Source organism: Calypte anna, chromosome Z (assembly GCF_003957555.1).
Source record: "Calypte anna isolate BGI_N300 chromosome Z, bCalAnn1_v1.p, whole genome shotgun sequence".
In the NCBI taxonomy this organism is placed as follows: Eukaryota; Metazoa; Chordata; class Aves; order Apodiformes; family Trochilidae; genus Calypte; species Calypte anna.
The window spans coordinates 34321274-34339844 of record NC_044274.1 but is presented as its reverse complement, the minus strand read 5'-3'; the positions used below and the strand labels follow the sequence as shown (position 1 = coordinate 34339844).

The 18571-nt window shown below is 40.9% G+C and overlaps 2 protein-coding genes across 15 annotated transcripts in view; one reads left to right on the top strand and one right to left on the bottom strand.

Annotated features, from left to right (window-relative positions):
* AGTPBP1 (ATP/GTP binding protein 1) overlaps positions 1-4162 on the bottom strand; it is a 64289-nt gene extending 60127 nt beyond the window's left edge. For 2 of the 3 annotated variants that reach the window (XR_003988682.1, XM_030467516.1), the window contains exon 1: positions 4031-4138. The gene's annotated coding sequence lies outside the window, so the exon portion shown is untranslated. Of the gene's footprint in view, positions 1-4030 lie in introns of all 3 variants that reach the window. The other variant, XM_030467513.1, reaches the window with a different exon arrangement.
* Positions 4163-10397: 6235 nt separating this feature from the next.
* NAA35 (N(alpha)-acetyltransferase 35, NatC auxiliary subunit) overlaps positions 10398-18571 on the top strand; it is a 30788-nt gene continuing 22614 nt past the window's right edge. Inside the window, exons 1-7 of one of the 12 annotated variants that reach the window (XM_030466957.1) lie at positions 10398-10681; positions 11563-11698; positions 12519-12660; positions 13666-13699; positions 15129-15243; positions 16331-16405; positions 17605-17772. In XM_030466957.1, coding sequence (XP_030322817.1) covers positions 12537-12660; positions 13666-13699; positions 15129-15243; positions 16331-16405; positions 17605-17772 — 516 coding nt within the window. In that variant the 5' untranslated portion in view covers positions 10398-10681; positions 11563-11698; positions 12519-12536. The other 11 variants (XM_030466958.1, XM_030466954.1, XM_030466953.1 and 8 more) reach the window with 11 other exon arrangements.

Here is an 18571-nt window from a genome sequence, read left to right as displayed (position 1 = left end):
AAAAGAGTACACTGAAAGTATGTCTTCCATGAGAATAAATTTGATCAAGGTAGTATAAAAACTAGAAATATTTTCCTTCCAGATGTAATTTTAAGACTTCATATGGAAATGGCAGAAAAATGTCCTGTATCTTATGACTAAAGCTAACCAACTCTCCTAAGCAGCATTTAAAATTTACACTTTCGGTGAAAAAGCATCTGATTTTCAAATTCAGAATAAAACAGCTAACAACCTTTACTACTCAAATAAAAAAATGCTTCTGAAAAATTAGCTACTGCCTTTTCCTTGTACCCTTTGCTATAAATATTTATAGTAGGGAACAGAAAAAGTCAGCTGATGTTTACCCGTGGCTGCATTATAGCTAAGTGCTGACTTTTTGATGCAACTGGATAAACTGCAGTATGTAACGACACCAAAAATGACATAAGGCTTCACAGAAGACTGAAGGACCAAAGTCCTGTGCAGCAGCTTTCCAACTATGTCATGCAGCCAATTTACCACTAGTCCACTTAACCGTAAAAACAAAGCCTGATACATATAGCTAAAAAAAAAACTGTAAATATTTAATACTGATTAACTCTAACAAAATTTGTATAAAAAAGAAAAGAAAAAAAAAAGTAACACCTACAACATTTATCAGGAACATTGCAAAATAAGAAAACTGTACTTCATTTCTTGTCTGGAAAGAAACTCCTAGAAAGTTATCTGTGTGGCAAGCATAAAGTTACTCAGGACACAACAAACTTGCCTTCACCAGGCTTACAGAGTATCATATTCAAAGCTTGCATGATTTATGTTGACAGAACCATTGCATAAGCCAGCTACTTATTTCCCAGCTAGCATGTAGAAGGTGTATGGCACAGGGAGATGAGGGCAATAAAAATAGACAGGAGAGAAAGGACAACAAAAGCAGAAACTAAGCATTTCCCTACACCAAATACTGAACTACTGGAAACTCAGTAACTTTCCCCAGCTTTTGGAGATGCTTCCACATACAGTGCTAAATGCTGGAAAGCAGCAACTGCTCCTTTGGCTTACACTGTCTTGATGGCTAAGGTCTGCCTGTAAAGAAATAACCTAAATATCTAAACTTGCTAGTTCATCAGCGAAGTTAAGGCAAATCTTCAAGCCTGGTTTTAAACTGGGAAAAAAAAAAAAAAAAAAAAAAAAAAAAAGTTTTATATATATATGTACGTATATATATATGCATGCTTCCAGCCCTTCAACCTCACGAGTTGGGAAACACATTATTTTCCCAATCCATAAAACTCTTCAGCAACCATTTTCACTTTCAACACCTTGATTTGTACCACTGAGCACTCGAAGCAATTAAAGCAGTCTTACTACCTCCAGTATGCAAACCCCTCCACACACTGTTTTCTAATTTTAAGGTTTTTTTAAGATGTAGTGAAAACTGGCACATGCCTTTTATTGCGTTAAGCTTTAATAATTTCATCTCTGTGGCTGTTGCAAGAGAAAAGAAGGATGTTTGTGTGCTCCCTTCCCCAATACTTCTACTCTTGCTATGTTTAAGTGTTACAAAACTGTATTTCCAAATGTAAGCCATGCTGACTCTTCCGTGTACCCAGGACACACACTGTGGAGTTCATAATCTTCTTGATGCTTTGCACAGGACATGGGGCAGTTAAGCTGTTGACAGCGACAGAGCTTGAGAACATACCCAAAGATACACTGACATTACAAATCCCTCCAAAGCACTCGCCAAGCAGGTCTCATACTCACTCCAAGAAACCTGACTTCCCCTTTAAGTTGTCTAAGGAGCTTAAACTCTTCAATTAGTGCAGTTCTACTCCAGGGCAACCTGAGCAGCATTCAGTTTCTTCAGACATTAGGAATTCCTATCACAGAAGCAATCTTCTAAGAGCAAGCAGTGTGCTGGTACTGGAATTCAAGAAGTTCCAACTAGCATAACAAGAGCCAAAAAACAGGTGGTTCCCAGACTTGTCCAGAAGAGTATCACCATGAACTCTAAAGACTGCAAAGTCTCTAATTCTAAGATACATTGCTGATAAATTGTTAAGTGAGGATCTGAATGTCTTCCCTATTCTAAAACGTAAATGTGAGGTGAAACAGCAATCTGCTACTGTAAGCCAAGAGGAGTATGGAGAACTTTCTTCTGAGTTTTCCTGCTCTTCATTGTCACTTCTCACACATAATTACAGAAAAATTGCTCCCAGCATAAGTAAACTAATATAAATCAGCTGATTACACTGATTCATACTTATACGAGATATACCATCTCGTATAAGACAACAATCTATCTTTCAAGTTCAAAAGCTTCCATTTGGAAGAAAGCTTGTGAATTTCTTGAATATGAAAGTTAAGTACGAGCACTGCCATCTCCAAAACCTGAACCAAGAGCTAAGCCCTGTATCAGGTAACACTTTTCACACATAGATCAGGTGTCACTGCACACTCAAAGACTACTCTTTGGTTTGGGATCCTTCCCTGCATTTTTGAAAAAAAACAAATTTAGAAACTTATTTTCATGAGGGAAGGGAAGAGGACTACCCTTAACAAAACAGTAGTGAATTGAAACATTGGGAAATAATATTTTTTTTCTAATGAAACAGGGGCATGTAACAAATTATCTTGACATTAAATAGAAAGGTCTCCAGAAAAGCTATCCTGCTATTCCCCAGACCCAAAATTTAAAAGATATTCCAAAACACACTTGCATTTGCACTCACAATGCACACCATGAGATATAATTTCCAGAAAAACTCTTAGGTCACAACGAGGACTGAAGGATTAACTAGAAGGTGGGGCTATCCCATCAGCACTATTCTGTCACCAATGATTATTACCAGCAGCGAAATACACGCTGAAACCTACATGCAAAACAGAAAAACCTTTTCATGAACTATAACTTGTAGAATAATTAGTGTGAACTACCTCTGTAAGAACATAATTCGTTGGAGAGCTAAATCCCTTATGACAGAAAAATAAATACACAAAAACCAACATCCATACCACAAGTATATGCTTAAGTTTCACAATGTTTTTATACCACACGTGCAAAGAAGAATCTCACCTCTGCCCATAACATATCAGGGAAAGATTATACCTCTCAGTGGACTCAATGGCAGTTCACCCAGGTCAGAATCTGTAAACATCTAACCAAGCTCAGTGTTCGAAAACGACTTATGCTAAAGAAAAACGCGACCCCACTCTATGATACGCAGCCTGTTTATCAGATTCTCTGTCGAGCATCTGAACCGAAACCTAGAGAAATTCTTGGTATGCTTCATTTCCACAACCGAAAGAGGCAGGAGGAAAAAAATAAAAAAGAAAAAAAAAATAATTAGCAAACATCTGCCCAAGGAGAGGGAAGTCAAACAGACGCTCAGGAGGCGATGCCGCACGGCACATTAAGCAAGAGGTATTCCAGCCGGGCCCGTTTTCCACGCAATGCCCAAACCAGGTTATCCCCTCCCAACAGGACAGGGATGACACTGCCACGCTGTTACGATACCAAGCAGGAGACCATGAGACCACCGACCACTTCCCCCTACCCTGAGCGCAAAAGTTTTGCTGCAGTGCCGCCGCGCACAGCGGGGAAGCGAACGGGCAGAGGCACACGCCCCGCGGCCACCGGCGGGCACAGCACAGCCGGGACACCGGCTCCAACCCCTGCTGCAGGACAACCGGACCCCTCGGTCGGGCGCCGAAGGCTGGGCTCCTACCGTAGGGCCCGAAACCACCTCCGCAGGTGGGAACACGTAAGGCGCGGTTCCCGGAGAGAGCCGCCCTGGCTGTGCGCCCACACGCACACCCGACACTGCCCGCTAGGCACCGGCCCACCGCCCGGCACCACGGAGGCCCCGCGGGCGAGCGGATCAACGTTCCGGAACAGCGGCTCGGCCCGGCCCGGCCCGGCCTCGCCCCGCCCCACCCCGGTCCGGGACCCTCCCTGCAGGCGCCTGCCTCTCTCGCTCCGCCCGACCTTGCCGGTGCTACGGCTCCGCCCGCACTGCCGAGAGCGACGCCCGCCCGTGAGAGGCTTCACCTTTGCAGCAGCCGAAGCGCTGCCTCTCGCCCCGCGGCGCTCAGGCGGGGGGCGCCTCTGCTCTGTGCCCCCGCTGTCTTCAAGCGAGCGGCGGCAGGAACCTGCCCGCGCCGCACCGCGTCACGGACCCCCCCGCTCCGCCGCGCCCTGGCCTTGCGCAGGCGCCCCGCGCTGCCTCCGCCATCGCGCGGCACCGCCGCGGGGCCGCTGCCGCCCTCGGGGCAGAAGCGGAACCGGCGGCTGTTCGTGCCGGCGCCGGAGAAGGCTGCGAGGGGAAGCCGGGAAGGCCTTCACTCAGCCGGGCGCTGCTTCTCCCGGCCCGCCTCAAATGCCGTGCAGCTGCATTCTGTTCCGTCACTGTGGCGCCTCGCCGGTGGCCGGGGCCGGGAGGAGAGGAAGGGTGGGGGGCCGAGAGGCGTGTGGCTGATCAGCATGACCAGTCGCGGGAATCCGCTTCGCCGGTAGCTTCATCCACCACACCGGCCGCTCGCAGCTGAGTTTTCTTTATTCTCTGGGTGCGCTTCCCGCAGCCCGCGGAACTGTCACACCCGACTTCTCCTGGCAGGTAAGTCCTGGCACAGCTACAGTGAGGCCGTCGATCCCCAATGCCTGTCGTGCGCTGAGGACGCACTGGAGGGAGTAAGAAATCTCAGTCATTTGTGAAAGCCAAGGACTTCAGTGTTTTGTTGGGTTTTTTTCTCCTCTAGATATTTGCAAAGGGGAAATGGTACAATCCACTTTAAACCCTCGTATTTTATAACACATTAGCATCTCTGTGCCAGGCTTTCAGACACTCAGTATCAATGATGACTTCTGGGAGGCAGGCAGTTTTATCTCTCTCCCTGACACTTGTTTATCTGCAACAACCAGGAAGTAACATTTCCTTTTTCATTAAGTTCCTCAAATGAAAAAAAAAGGAAACTGCCAAGAATCCCGAGGCCAAATCATTATACTAATAGTCCAGAAAACTTAAAGAAGAAGCAGCTCTTTAGTGAAGGCTAGTAAATGAAACCCAGCTCAAATCTCATTTCTTCCAACTAAAGACAGTTCAGTAGAAATATGCAAGGTTCATTTTCCATTACCATTACCATGGAGTTACACATTGTAATTCATCCTCCACAAAAAACTAGATTTCACATCCTTTAAATTTCACACCCTTTTATTTATCTTGCTGTTCAAACTGCATACACCTGGCAACAGCACAAGCAACTTTCATCTTACCACAATATATTCCCTTCACAAAGACAGAAACAAAGATACCAAAGACTTTTCTACTGTTTAGGACATAGGTGTGCATTTGGGTGACAGATGGCAAGTTTTTCCCTAGGGCTGACTCACCTGAATAATTTTTTGCAGTCACCCCTTGTTACTCCTTTAAATCAGATGTTGTTCCAATGCAAGGACGATACCTTCTGCTTATCATCCATGGCAATGGTACACAGACCATCTGCACAGGGAACATATATACCTATACCTTCAAGACACAAAGCTGCTTTACTGGCAAGTCAGCAGCTTTACTGTACAAGTCAGGAGAAGCCAATTTCTACCCATTGAATCAAGAAAATCAACCAGATTTTTGGTGGAGTTAATTAAGAATCTAAAATTGTCTAACCAATGCTTTATTATGTAATTTATGCATAAATGCTTGATTACATTTTCTTTAGTCCCTTTCCCACCGTATTAAGATGAGTGAGTAGGAGTGATTAAGGCTGATTAAACCAGTCATACTTGTTTCTATTATTCTCTTGTTCTTTCTCCAGCATATAATTAATTAACTGTGCTTCCGAGGACTTGTAAACCTATGGGTTAAGGTCAGAAAATACACATATATCTAGGAGATTCCTTCTACCTTTCAGATTTCTCCAGTCATCTAGCATGAATTAGAAGACTGCAGACAATCAGGATACAGGAATTTACCAGCACATTGGCAATGAGTAGGAACAATCTCCCTTGTTCTGTAACAGCAGTCACACTAGATGACAAATAGGTCAGCAAACAGTACAGCTATAAGTTTTCTCTGAAGCTCTACTCATTTAGTTATTTTAAATGCATAACTTTGTCTAAAGCAAAGCAGAAGAGATGCAATAAGCTCAAATATGACTCAGGCAAAGACAAAAATAGAGTCAGGCAGGATGTGGCAGTTAAGGAAAAATAAAGGAGGTGTAGATTAAAAAAATCTCAATTTTGTAAAGCTGAATTTGAAGACAGTTTAGTTAAGAAACAGGTCTGCATGTATCTTGGCGCAACAAAAATAACTCAGTTAAAAAATATAACTACTGAAGAAAAAGGACATGGCAGTGGATTAAATTTAGACTGGCAAAAAGTGTCAGTTCATTTTTTAGAAAATGGGAGATAGTAACATGCCTAGCACAATTACTTGTATCTGCCACTGAAACTCCTTAACTTTTCTCACTGATAATGTGAGAATTCTATAGAATTCTTCTACAAAGAATGCAGAAGATAAAAGTTTGGGATTTGAGGGTATTTATCTTACATATTTTACTCAAGATTGTTCTGTGCATAGCTTCTGTTTTTACTCACTAAACATCTGCTTGTGGGAAATTAAAGGGCATTAATTGAAATTGGGTTTTGGTGTTTTTTGTTTGGTTTGGGGTTTTTTTTTGGCACCTGATTCAAAGTTTAGGATTTATTTCTAAAGAGAACAGGATTACCTTTCGAAAACTTGACTCAGGTACACAAATGTAGTAGTAGGCCTCTGCTGTTCTTAAAATTCTTGTGGATTCAGATGCAGTTTATTTACAAGTGACTACAGAAATCTGCCCTGGCTTTGTCTGTTTTCAAACACATTACTGTGTGTGAAAATTAATAGCTTATACATTGAATCTTTTGTAAAATATACATAAGTATGACATTAAATAGATTATTCTTGTTGCTACTGATTGTTTTCTACTAAATCTTAATCTGTACAAGTTTAATCTGCCTTGACTGTTTCTGTACTTCTATGTGCTGAGCACACCCAGTCAGTTACAGACAATGAACACAGCTACCAGCGCTCCTTAACTCTGGAAAACAATCACTTCCTCATTTGAAAGCCAACGCTTGTCTGTACATACACACTGGAGAATTTGTTTTTGGCTTTTTATTTCTAGATATGTCATTCCTCCCTAACCTAACACTTGGTGCTTTTCCAACATAGCCTCTATTCTTTTTCACTTTTAAGAAGATCTTTTGTGCTCTCTTACATGCATATTTCAATGCATACAAAAGAATTTAATTTCATTCCAACTTCACTGAGTTCACTGAGCTACTTTTCCTCTTGTATTACTACAAATGAACCAACTCACCAATGTTCTTTGCAGAAAGTAATTCAGTACATATAGATTTATACCCTGGTTGATACTTTCATCTGAATGTTATGGTGAATGGGGATGGAAAGGAGCTGGTGTTGTTTATCAGGACAGGAAGAAAATAAATTGAAGTCACATACCATGTTTCAAAAGCCCATAGCAAGTCAGATGCTTTTTTACATGTACCTGCTAACAATCACATTTAACCTATATGTGTGGACTATTACCATGAAAAGAAAGCCATAAAACCAAGAGTGAATCCCATGTGTTTGAGTCAAACAAGAACCTTCACAATTCAGTTTTAAAAAAATAAAATTATGCATATCATTTGATTTAACTTGTCTTGGGAGCAATATATTATTACTTCTTTATATTCTCACTACTATCACAGGTCTTTTTAGTCATACAAGTGTACCACATTTTGACAGCTTACATTAGGACAAAGCTGTCAGCTAAGTACTATGAAGTTGCAAACAGTTTTTTAGGCCGTGTTGTTTTTATATTTACCCCTAATCTGGAACAGCCTATGATAAATTCTTTCATGTACAGGCACATTAAAGAACAGCAAGAATTAAAATCAACTTTGGCTCCCCTTGCATACTTTCACATTGCTCCATTTTTCTTTTCTCTCTGCATCGATTACATCCATTAACAAGGACACCCAAAACAACAGTAAGTTCTTGAAAAATCAGCTATACAAGACAACAGGTAAAGACTAAACTTAAGAAACTGCTATGAGATAACCAGTTCTTGGGGGAAAACTAATTAAAAGGAGCCTGCACCAGCTCGTGAAGTTCTCACACCAGGTTAAAGTACTTTGTTGTTCTCAAAACAAAGCACCTCTTTCAGTTTAGGGGTTACTGCAGTGAACACGTGTTCGCACTTAAAACTGCCACAGTCATTCCATACACACATAACCAAACTGCTTTTCATTTTTTATGATGAGAAAATGATACAGGAATGAAGTAATTTTGTACAAACCAATCAATATGTAACTACATATTTGTGATTCCAGATCCTCTGAGAACACAAAGAAACCTTACCTCTTAAATCTTTCGTTTATTTAGCATGCTTTGAAAACAGCATCCAGAGCACAAGGAGAATACATTTTCAAGGGACAAAACTTATTTGTCAATTATGTTCTTCTGTTTGATTTAATCAATCTTTCTGTACAACATACTTCAAAGACCAGATGCAGTTTTGCTTATGCTGTTGGTTTTTTTCTTAATCCAAACAGTAGAGGACAAGTTTGCTCATTTCTCTTAAGTATCCTTAAAAAATTAATAATGCGTTAGTATGGGTTTCTGCAATGTAAAAATAGGCACTTAGTATTACAAACTCATACAAAATACATCAGTACATTCAAAATTAATGTAGCATCATATTGGAAAGATAAGCAGGCAGCGAAATTACTACATCCTAAACTGGTAGATGATTAGCTGAAGTTCTCTTCAGCAAAACAGCCTATTTAAGTCATGTATATGATGACGTGTTCCTAGTGAATTACAGGACAAAGGTACTCCATAATTAACAGGGAAGCATGTTCTTCATCATTCTTACATTTAATCTATTCCCACTTCACTGTGAAGGAAGCACACAATGTGTTTAGGACACAGCAACCAAGAACTACCTGGAAGTTGCTTTTCTTTTTTATTTTGCTTACCATTTGAGGACTACCCCCCCAAAATAACTGTGTGTAACCTAAACATAAAGCAATTTTATTTCTCTGACAAGCATCACACGCATTAGAAGTTAGATCAGTCCTTCACAGCACTCTGTCAATGCAGTTCTTCAATGTACTTCACTGTATCATATCAGGTTTAAGTGCTTTGATGCTCTCAAAACAAAGCATCTCTCAGCTTAGGTGCTACTGCAGCGAACATGTGTTTACTTTTTTAAATGCTACAGTCATTCCACACACACGTAATCAATCTGCTGTTCATTTTTTATGAAGAGAAGCAATAATTGCTTACAGTCAGTTATGATGCATCCCATCCATTGGTCTACTGAGAACTGGACAAGCATCACCACAACTGCTTCACAAAAGCCAGATTATTACTCTCATTCAGCCTGCACAGAAACACAATCAGGTATCTGCTAACATAAGCATTTGTCAAAAACTTCAAACATACTACCTTCTCAGAAACTAATTTTCATTAAATATTGGCAGTTTTTAAAAATTTCCTAATTGAATCACTACTAGATATTATTATATGGGCTACAGCCCTTCTGTCTTGAAATTAAACATAATTGCACAGAAAGTCAAGCTTTTCTACAGAGTGACCTGTTTTCTGCATTTAAGATAGAACCAGCTTTCATTTACAGTTGTTTTAACCACCATCAGGTTCATTCAATAATGGTCTGCTTTTTGCCACTGTAACTGTAAGATTGTTACAAGATCTCTTGTAAGAGTTGTATATCGCCCCCCCAGAAATGTATAAACGGGAGTGCAGCTGTGAACCATCAGACATTTCAACAGCTATTGAACTAAAGACAATTCTTTCAAAAGAGGAACTGCCATTGGTTTAACAGGAGCTTACATTGAGTTCTCCTCTTCCTGCAAGTACAAATGCTCTGTACTTTGATTACACTGGAAGGGGTGATGAATGAAGTTAGTACTTTCATTTTTAAATCTAACTACTTTTTAAAAAATCTTGGATAATCTACTTAAACCAGCCTCTATTTGGTCAGTAAAGCACATTAGCTGCTTTTACATTGGTGATTTTTGCCAGAAACACTGGAAGCACTGCTTGTGCATTTTGAAAAAAATGAAGATCAAATCCAGTGTAAATAGCTTTAAAAACGTAGTTCACCGAGACGCGTCGGGTCCCTCCACAGAAGAGATAATGAGCGCATCTAAATAAACTCCGCAGAGAAACACTGTTGCATAACCTCTAATAGATATGTTTCTATGTTTCATTAAAACGGAGAGAGCAAAATGGAGAGGAAGTAACACACCGGGAAAAAAAATTAAAAAAATCGTCACAAGCCTGCTTTCAGTTGGGCAATTCAAATTCAGCTATCTGCGAGAACCACCCGTATGGCTGCTGACGCTGCCCGTTCAGCCCACCACCCCAAAAACCAAGCAGTCATCACTGCACCTTCACCACACTCTGACAGGCGGCGGGGCGCGACCAGCAGGGAGGCAGCGGAGAACGCTACAGAGCGTGGCGTGGGGCAGACCGTGGGCACCACAGATACCGGCAGAGACGGAGCCGAGGCCCTCAGCAACACCAGCCGGGACAGCCACTGAACCTCGCTAAGCGTCTGCGACCCCCTCAGCCTCGGCACCACAGCCTCCACTCCACGAGCCGCCAGGCTTAGGCTCTTCTTCCAGCCCGAGGTAGGCGTGCTCGGCCCCGGTAGGCGGAGAGTTGCCGCCGCTCCCCTCAGGCTTCCCCCCACCCCATCCGCATCTCCCACACAACGGGACCTGAGCTCAGGACCCCTCAACGCCATCGAGCTCGGCGGAACCTTCACTCCTGGGGACCCGGCCCGGCCCAGCCAGGCCCGGTCCGGTCCGGTAGCCCCACTCCTTTCCCCCCACTCAGGTTACGTCACCACAACAGCTGCTCCCCCGCCACCGCCCCCCGCCTGCCTCGTGCAGGGCCCCACCTCTGGCCCCGCCCCCTACCGCGCAATGCGCATGCGCGCCTGCGGGACGCGGGGGAGGGGGGGGGGAAGGGGATGGGGAGGCACGTGCGCCGGGGCCGTTGGGGGGGGGGGGGGGGGGTGGCAGGCGCGGGAGGCATTACGCAGGCGCGGTGGCGGCCGGGGCCCAGGCCGTGGCAGGTTCGGGACGCGCGTGAGGGATCGGGACGGCGGCGGTGCTGGACGCGGCGGGTGAGATCCCGGCGCTCCCGGGGGAGGCGGGTGGTGTTCCGGGGCAGCGGCAAGCAGAGCCAGCCCCTCAGAGGGAGAGAGGGAATCAGTGCTTGGCGGCTGTCGCTCCAGTGCCGGTGCCCGTGCCCCGCGGTGTACGGGCGGACAGACGCTCCTGCCCTGCGGCGAGGCGGAGGAGCTGCTCGGTCTGTCAGTGGGCTGCTCGCAGTACGCCGCCCCCGTGCCTCCCTAAGGCCCGGAGAGCTGCTGGGCGTCCGGGGCTGGGACAGAGCCGAGTTTGTGTAAGGGGAGGACCTGAGGGAAGAGGAGAGCCCGGGAAGGTCTGGTTGTGCTGGCTTTACTATTTGAAACTCAAGCGTAAGTTACATTTATTTCAACTAGTTCCCAAGTATTTCCTCATCCCAGCCACTCGACCCTAGCAGTCGGTGCGGTCGCCTGAGGGCTAGTGACACATTGACGGTGCGAGAGGGGAAGTCGAGTATTGCTGGGGCGAAGGGACTCGTGGACTGTGTTCAAGGTGCCTTTGATCCCCACACCTCCCTTCCCCGTTGTTTTTGTTAATTACCGGTGCCCGGGAGGTATCGTATCACGGGGGTCTTTGTTTAAAGCGTCTGTAATGCCGTTGTTAGCTGCTTAGAGCTCGCCGGGCTCGTGGGTGCCTCCTGCGAGCTCTCCGACTACAATAAGGGGAGATTCTGCTTTGCCGGTGTCTCAAAGGTACGCTGTCTGGCAGAACAAAAGCTTCAGGGCTCTCCCGCATACGGTGAGATTGCGAAAGCACAAAGCTAGTTCGAAATAACCGGTGCAGTTTAAAAGTCTGTTCCAGTCTGAAGTTGCTTAACATTGCTGAGGTAATCGAGATCCTATTCGGTGAAGAAGTCAGACGAAATATGACAATTTTCACCAGTTTGTTTGGATACACTTTGTAGGAATAGCAGAGTTGTTTGTGGTCAGTTTTACAGTTGCCTCTTTTAATGTCTTTCATAGAGCAGTGGGAGGACATATGTGTCTAATAATGTAGAGCAACAACAAAAACATTGTGATACCTACATCTGTTGTGAGAGTGTATTTCTTTATACTGTTCCTCATTTAATTTTCGGTTTGACAGTATGCACTTTATTATGGCTGTTACTGATAAAAGTTTTAAAAGAAAAACTTACTAAAACAGCTTTTATTACTTAGGGTTTTTTATTGGTTTTTTATGTATTAGTAGCTGTTCAAATGAAATCAGCTTTGTTCATAACCCTTTCTCACCTGATTCTTGAAATGAAAAAAAAAATTATTCCCATGAAGCACTTTCTGTAATTCGTACATGATGTGCAGTGTTTCTGATACAGACTTAAAGGTGTAGCACCATGGTTATGAAAGCTTCAGTTGAAGATGATGATTCCAGATGGGAACTTGGTATGCCTGACAAGATGGAAAAGAGCAATACAAGCTGGATAGATATAACTCAAGATTTTGAAGAAGCTTGTAGAGGTAAGTGAGCTTTGCTGCTTGTGTTCTAAGAACACTTGAAATCCTTTACAGGACTAAGTGTAGTTCATCTGGAGGTTGAAGCTCCAGCTGAGTGGACTGCATTGGTTTTGTGTTTCCCTGTGTTTAACTTCCTGTGAGATGGAAATACGAGAGGAACCTCTCCTTTCTCCCCCTTCCAGATCACATCAGTAGTTTTTAGGTCTTTTTCATCTTGTGCATTTTTATACCTCATTCTTTTCTTTGCAAAGAATTCTTTCCCTCTCATGCTAGTTGGAAACCAGTAATTAATACTACCTTTTTTAATGGGTGTTTTTTATTCTGTAATATCTAATGTTTTATTAATTAAATTTTCCAGTGTGCCATTTTTCATGTTTGAACAAGGCTGAGCTTTTGAGGAGGTGTACTGCATTCCATTCACAGGGAAGCAGTTGCTTCCATTTAAACGGTGCCTTTATTGTTATTTGATATTAGCGCTGGTTTACCTTAACAGCAACTATTTGTTAACTGATTTTATGATGACATTAGGGGAAATTAAAACTGCAACTTATCCTGATAAATGCAGTTTGCTGATTCTGTCATAAAATTCCCTTACATTAGCGATAGAGTGTTTACATACCCATCCATTAAATCTAAGGTCTTCCTTAAAATTATGAGGGGAAATCAAGTCTTGTAAGCTTCCCTGGAAACAATTGCACATCTGCATAAGGGAGCACAGAAAACTGCTGTTCTGAGTTTTAGGCTATTTAGATGCTACTATTTGAGAATTCCAAACCCCTGTAACCGTTCAGATAACAGAGGGAGATGAGAGAATGTGAACATCTTGGGTTTTAACCTTTCATCTTTGAAAGTGCTTTGTAAATGAAAGCAAATGAGGGTGAAGTAGAGATGTCTGGTCTGTTTCCCACACTTTCTTCTTAGCACAAGACTGGTGAGTGACAAGACTGTCCAGAAAAGTTGCACTAGAAGGATGATTGCATTAATTTATTCTGTTCTGTTGCTTTGTAGAACTGAAGTTAGGAGAACTACTTCATGACAAGCTGTAAGTATTCCTGTGGGCTAGATCTGTTTTTCAGATGGGATTAGTCCAAATATAGTAATGCTTACTAAAACACAAGATACGCAGCATCAACTAAGCTTTTTTTAAACTTTTACTTTAAATAAAATAATTTAAGAATTCAGAATATTATTCTCAGTAGAATTTATATTATCAATGCATCTGTATGAATGCTGAAAGTTTCTTATGGTGTCTACATATTTTCAGTTAATTAGTGTAGCTTAGAGTTTACAGCACATTGTATGATAACTATGAACTATTAAAAATGCCACAAAGACTTTAAGCTTTTAAATTTACTTGCCTCAGATGTCACTAACAAGTTTAGGATGAACAGTCCCTGTGCTCTAGCTCTTTAATGACATGCTAAAATGGAAACTTAGAGCTCTACAGATTAAGGAAAATGTTTCCAAAAACCCTGCATTCTAAAATGTACAGAATTCACAAAAGGATGATGTGAGATTAAATGAAAAATGAATTGTTAGCCACACAAGCCCAATCACTTCCATAAAGAAAAAAAGTGCTTATTTACTACTAGTAGTTCAGAAAAGAGAAGCAGAGTATTAAATGGGAACTTGCTTAAAAACATGGGCAAGGATGCTTTTTTAGCAAATATGCTTTTTAAAATCAGCATGCCACATGCAGTAACCATTTTTACATAATAAAGCCTTGTGCAGCAGTTGTGATGAGTGTCATTTGTACCAAAGGTGGTGCATTGTGTCACTTCTTCAGTAGGTCAGTCTTTGTTTAATGGAGTTCTCCTCTAAACATTTATACCCTGACTACAGGAGATCCATTGTCATGTGCTGGATTTCTTTTTTATCACTTTTTTGAACATGCCCATTTTGAACAAAATTGGCACATTTAGTTATATTATTCATAGAATGGTTTGGATTGGGAGGAAGCTTCAAGATCAACTAGTTCAACCCCCTTGCTTGGGCAGGGACACCTCCCAGTAGACCAGGTTGCTCAAAGCGCCATCCAGGCTGGCCTTGAACACTCCCACTTAGTAGGGGACATAACTGACTTGGGATTTTGGATGTAGTGTAATAAAGAACAGCTGGTTCAGATAGTATCATTTAATTATGTGAGCTTTAAAAAGATGGCTTATCATTATGAGGTGTACAGAGTCAAGTGTGCGTAGAGTTAGTAATGTGTTATTTGGCTCAGGAGTGTTCTTCAGCTTTAAAAAAGGCAGAGAGTTTTAGGCATCTGTTTTCTTACTTGTTGAGAGATCTTCTGGTTCTGGAAAACCATGATCTCTAAAGGCCACTTCTAATGTTCACATACCTTGTCAGTAGTCAGAGTACAGTGTGCTCAGCTAGTCATTGTGTGTTTTTTCACAAAGGTTTGTGAAGACTGTTTTGCATGAAATAAAGTAATTACATTCAGAACATCTTTTAATCCATATTCTCAGTTTTGGACTTTTTGAAGCCATGTCTGCCATTGAAATGATGGATCCCAAGATGGATGCTGGTATGATTGGAAACCAAGTTAATAGAAAGGTTCTTAACTTTGAGCAAGCTATTAAGGTTTGTGGAATTTTATTATTTTTGCCTACAATGTGTGTAAAAGTATGATATGATTTTGTCAAATTGCAGTTAAGCACAATTCAATATAATTAATATTATCAGTCTTAAAATAGATTTTTTTTCTATTTTGCTCTGGATAGTTAAGTAACAAATAGCTTGTGATGCTTGCATTATTAGAGTGGTGCTAAATAACAGTGAAAAGTACTGTAAAATTTTTGAGAGATGATAGCTGAAATAAATTAATTTTCAGAAATGTTTTTTCAAGTCACCCTGTACTTCCCCAAAGTATGTATTTTACATATTAGTTCCTCTTTAAGTTGAATGGAAACCAGCTTCCTTACAAAAGCTGGAAATTAACCCTTTATGAGACTATTAGTTCATTAGTATTGAAGAAGCTGGCTAATTGAATAACACTGACAGTAATGATTTAACTAGATGCATGGTTAATGGTGATACCATGGTTACCATGGGTGATAGGATGTTAAAAGACTTTCTGTTATTTTTGGAAAACATCAACAACCTCCCTAGGCAACTTATGCCACTGTCTTACAAGCCTCATGGTGAAGAATTTTTATTCCTGATATTGAATCTAACCTCTTTCAGTTTAAAATCATTACCCCTTCATTATGAGTACCTGTCTGGTGAAAGACCCCTCCCCAGCTTTTCTGAAGGCCCCCTTCAGATACTAGAAGGCTGCTATAAGCTCTCCTTGTATCTTTCTATTCTCCAGGCTGAGTATCCCCAACACTCTCAGCCTGTCCTCATAAAAGAGGTGCTTCAGCCCTAAGTAAAAGTGTTGTCAGAGTTGTAAAACATACTTCTAATGAAGCACTTTCCTGGATAAACTAAACAAGTCTTCCCATTTATTGAATCGAAAGACCTAATTTGGGGTCTGTTTGACACTGCAGTACAGCTGTGTCAGATATGAATGTTGGTATTTTGACTTCAGGTGTTTCAAATCCTGCTTCTAAAGTTAGATAGTGTCTCATGGATGAGTTGGACAAGAAGAGCTGTCCCCTTTGCACTGTTAGGTTTTAAACTCTAAACCTAAAACTATTTAGGTTTTTTCCTTTCTTTGTTTTCCAAGGATGGCACAATTAAAATAAAGGATCTGACTTCACCTGAGCTGGTAGGAATAATGGATACCTGTTTCTGTTGTTTGGTAAGCATCTCTCTGCTCTTAACATTATATGGTTTTGCTTTCAAAATATAATCCTTTTATCCAGTTTAAAAAAAAAACAAAGCACAGTAGAACTCAAGAAAAAGTATTGACCAAGCAGAAAACAAACACTTAGCATTTTAATATCCATTTAGATATTTGTGTTGGCTTTTATAATAGGCATAATTTTGGTTTTCAGATCTTTTTTTTTAAATCAGAAATTGTTATGATTGAGAACTGGTACCAGTCCGGGTAATATAAAAAGGTTTTTTAATTTGTGGCTTTTAAGTGTATGGTATCTAACTAAATGTTGTGGATTAGTGTTTGACTGTGTTGAAGAGTGAGCGTGCAGTAACCTACAGCACTCTGTTGCTCATTTCTGTACAGCCAGTGTTGGCTGACTTTAGAAGGGCATTTTGAAAAATAAAATATAACTATTTAGAAAGAAAAGTAAATTATTGGTTATTAGTTAATTGGGATTTTTTTTTTTTGCTGCGCTACAATTTATTTTCACAGTCTCTAAAATTATGTTTTGTTTTTTAAAACAGCATTTCACACTAATTTGGCCCAAAACTATATGTAAAGGTCTCTGTATGTTTGATATGGTGTAATGTAATTTATCTTCTTCCTTCCTTCCTAACCCCAAATAGTGACACTTTTTTAAAGGGGGTAGTGATCATATTATATCTGATCCTGCTTTGTATTCTGCTGTTTCAAGGTAGAAATAATGTTATAAATTACCAAAGGTTGCCCTGTAGGTTAAAGCAGCATGAAAGTAGTAGGGAAAGCGAACTGTGAAAAGAAGCTGTAAGGTGACGACAATGTGAAGAATCTGTTGAGTTGTTTCACTACATCTTGCATTTTTTATTTGGTATTTATATAGAGGAAACTTGCAAATCTCATGGTCTCTTATGTTATGTCTAGGTCAGAGAGGTCAGAGTTGGATGTAGTGGGAAAAGTTTATCCAAGACCAGAATTTGATGGTGCTTGGGTTTCATTAACTTACTGCCTATCATAGCCAGCAGATGAATGAAGGCTAAAGACAGAGACATCTTCTCTTCTCCTTTTTGCTAGATGGAAGTTAGCCATGATAGAGACTTCCTTAATGACTCATGTAAACACAGTAAGATGGAAAAATAATGAATATATAGAAATGACAACTTATCTGTCGTTAGTAAAACAATTAATTTTCTTTTCTTTAGATAACATGGTTAGAGGGACATTCCTTGGCACAGACGGTATTCACTTGCCTTTATATTCATAATCCAGACTTCATAGAAGATCCTGCAATGAAGGCTTTTGCTCTAGGGATTCTAAAAATCTGTGATATTGCCAGAGAAAAGGTTAATAAAGCAGCTGTTTTTGAGGAGGTACGTTTTTTTGTATCTCCTGTGGTTAAAAATATATGTAGGCTCTTTAATGCAAATAAAACTGTATATTAGAGAAATTTATTACTTTTGGTTTGAGGATACTGCAGGAGCAGCAATTCCCAAAAGTTAGACTTAAGCTCTTTAAAATACTGTCTTTTTCAATGTTGTTTCATGTGCTTTTCTGTATTTTGCTCGAGTCATATAAATATGTCACTGAATTGATGTGACATCAGAATCACATAAGTACTTTGCTCAAATAGTGATGAGAGTCTTGTGGCTAACAATTCTGATCAGCTTTGCTTTTTTTCCTGCTTAGTTTTTTATTTTTCTATGTTATATAGCCATGCTTATCTGTTGTCTGAAATGTCCATTGAGCAATAGAATCAGTCTGTTTTCTGTGCTCAAGGTAATTTTTCTTTCCTGTGAGCTTGGTCAAGTAATTTTTTACTGACTATATCTAAAATTGACTAAATAGCACTTTGTAACATAGTTCTTGTCACTTGATGAAATTGATGCAGGGCATAACAGTACTAAGGGTTTATGCAGAAAATTATTACCCCAGGCTGGATTTCAGCAGGAAGCAGAACCCAAACCAAGGTTCTATTCAGTTGTGCAGGATAAAACTGGTCTTCTACACTTTGTGTAGTTAAACAAAAATGCACCAAAACAAATGAAAAAAGACAAAGAATTACAAAACGCAACAAGAAAACAAGCCAAAAACTCAAAACAAGAAGAATCCCAAATCCCAACTTGACAGTGTAACTACTACTGTATATATTTCAGTACATCCTGTTTCTTC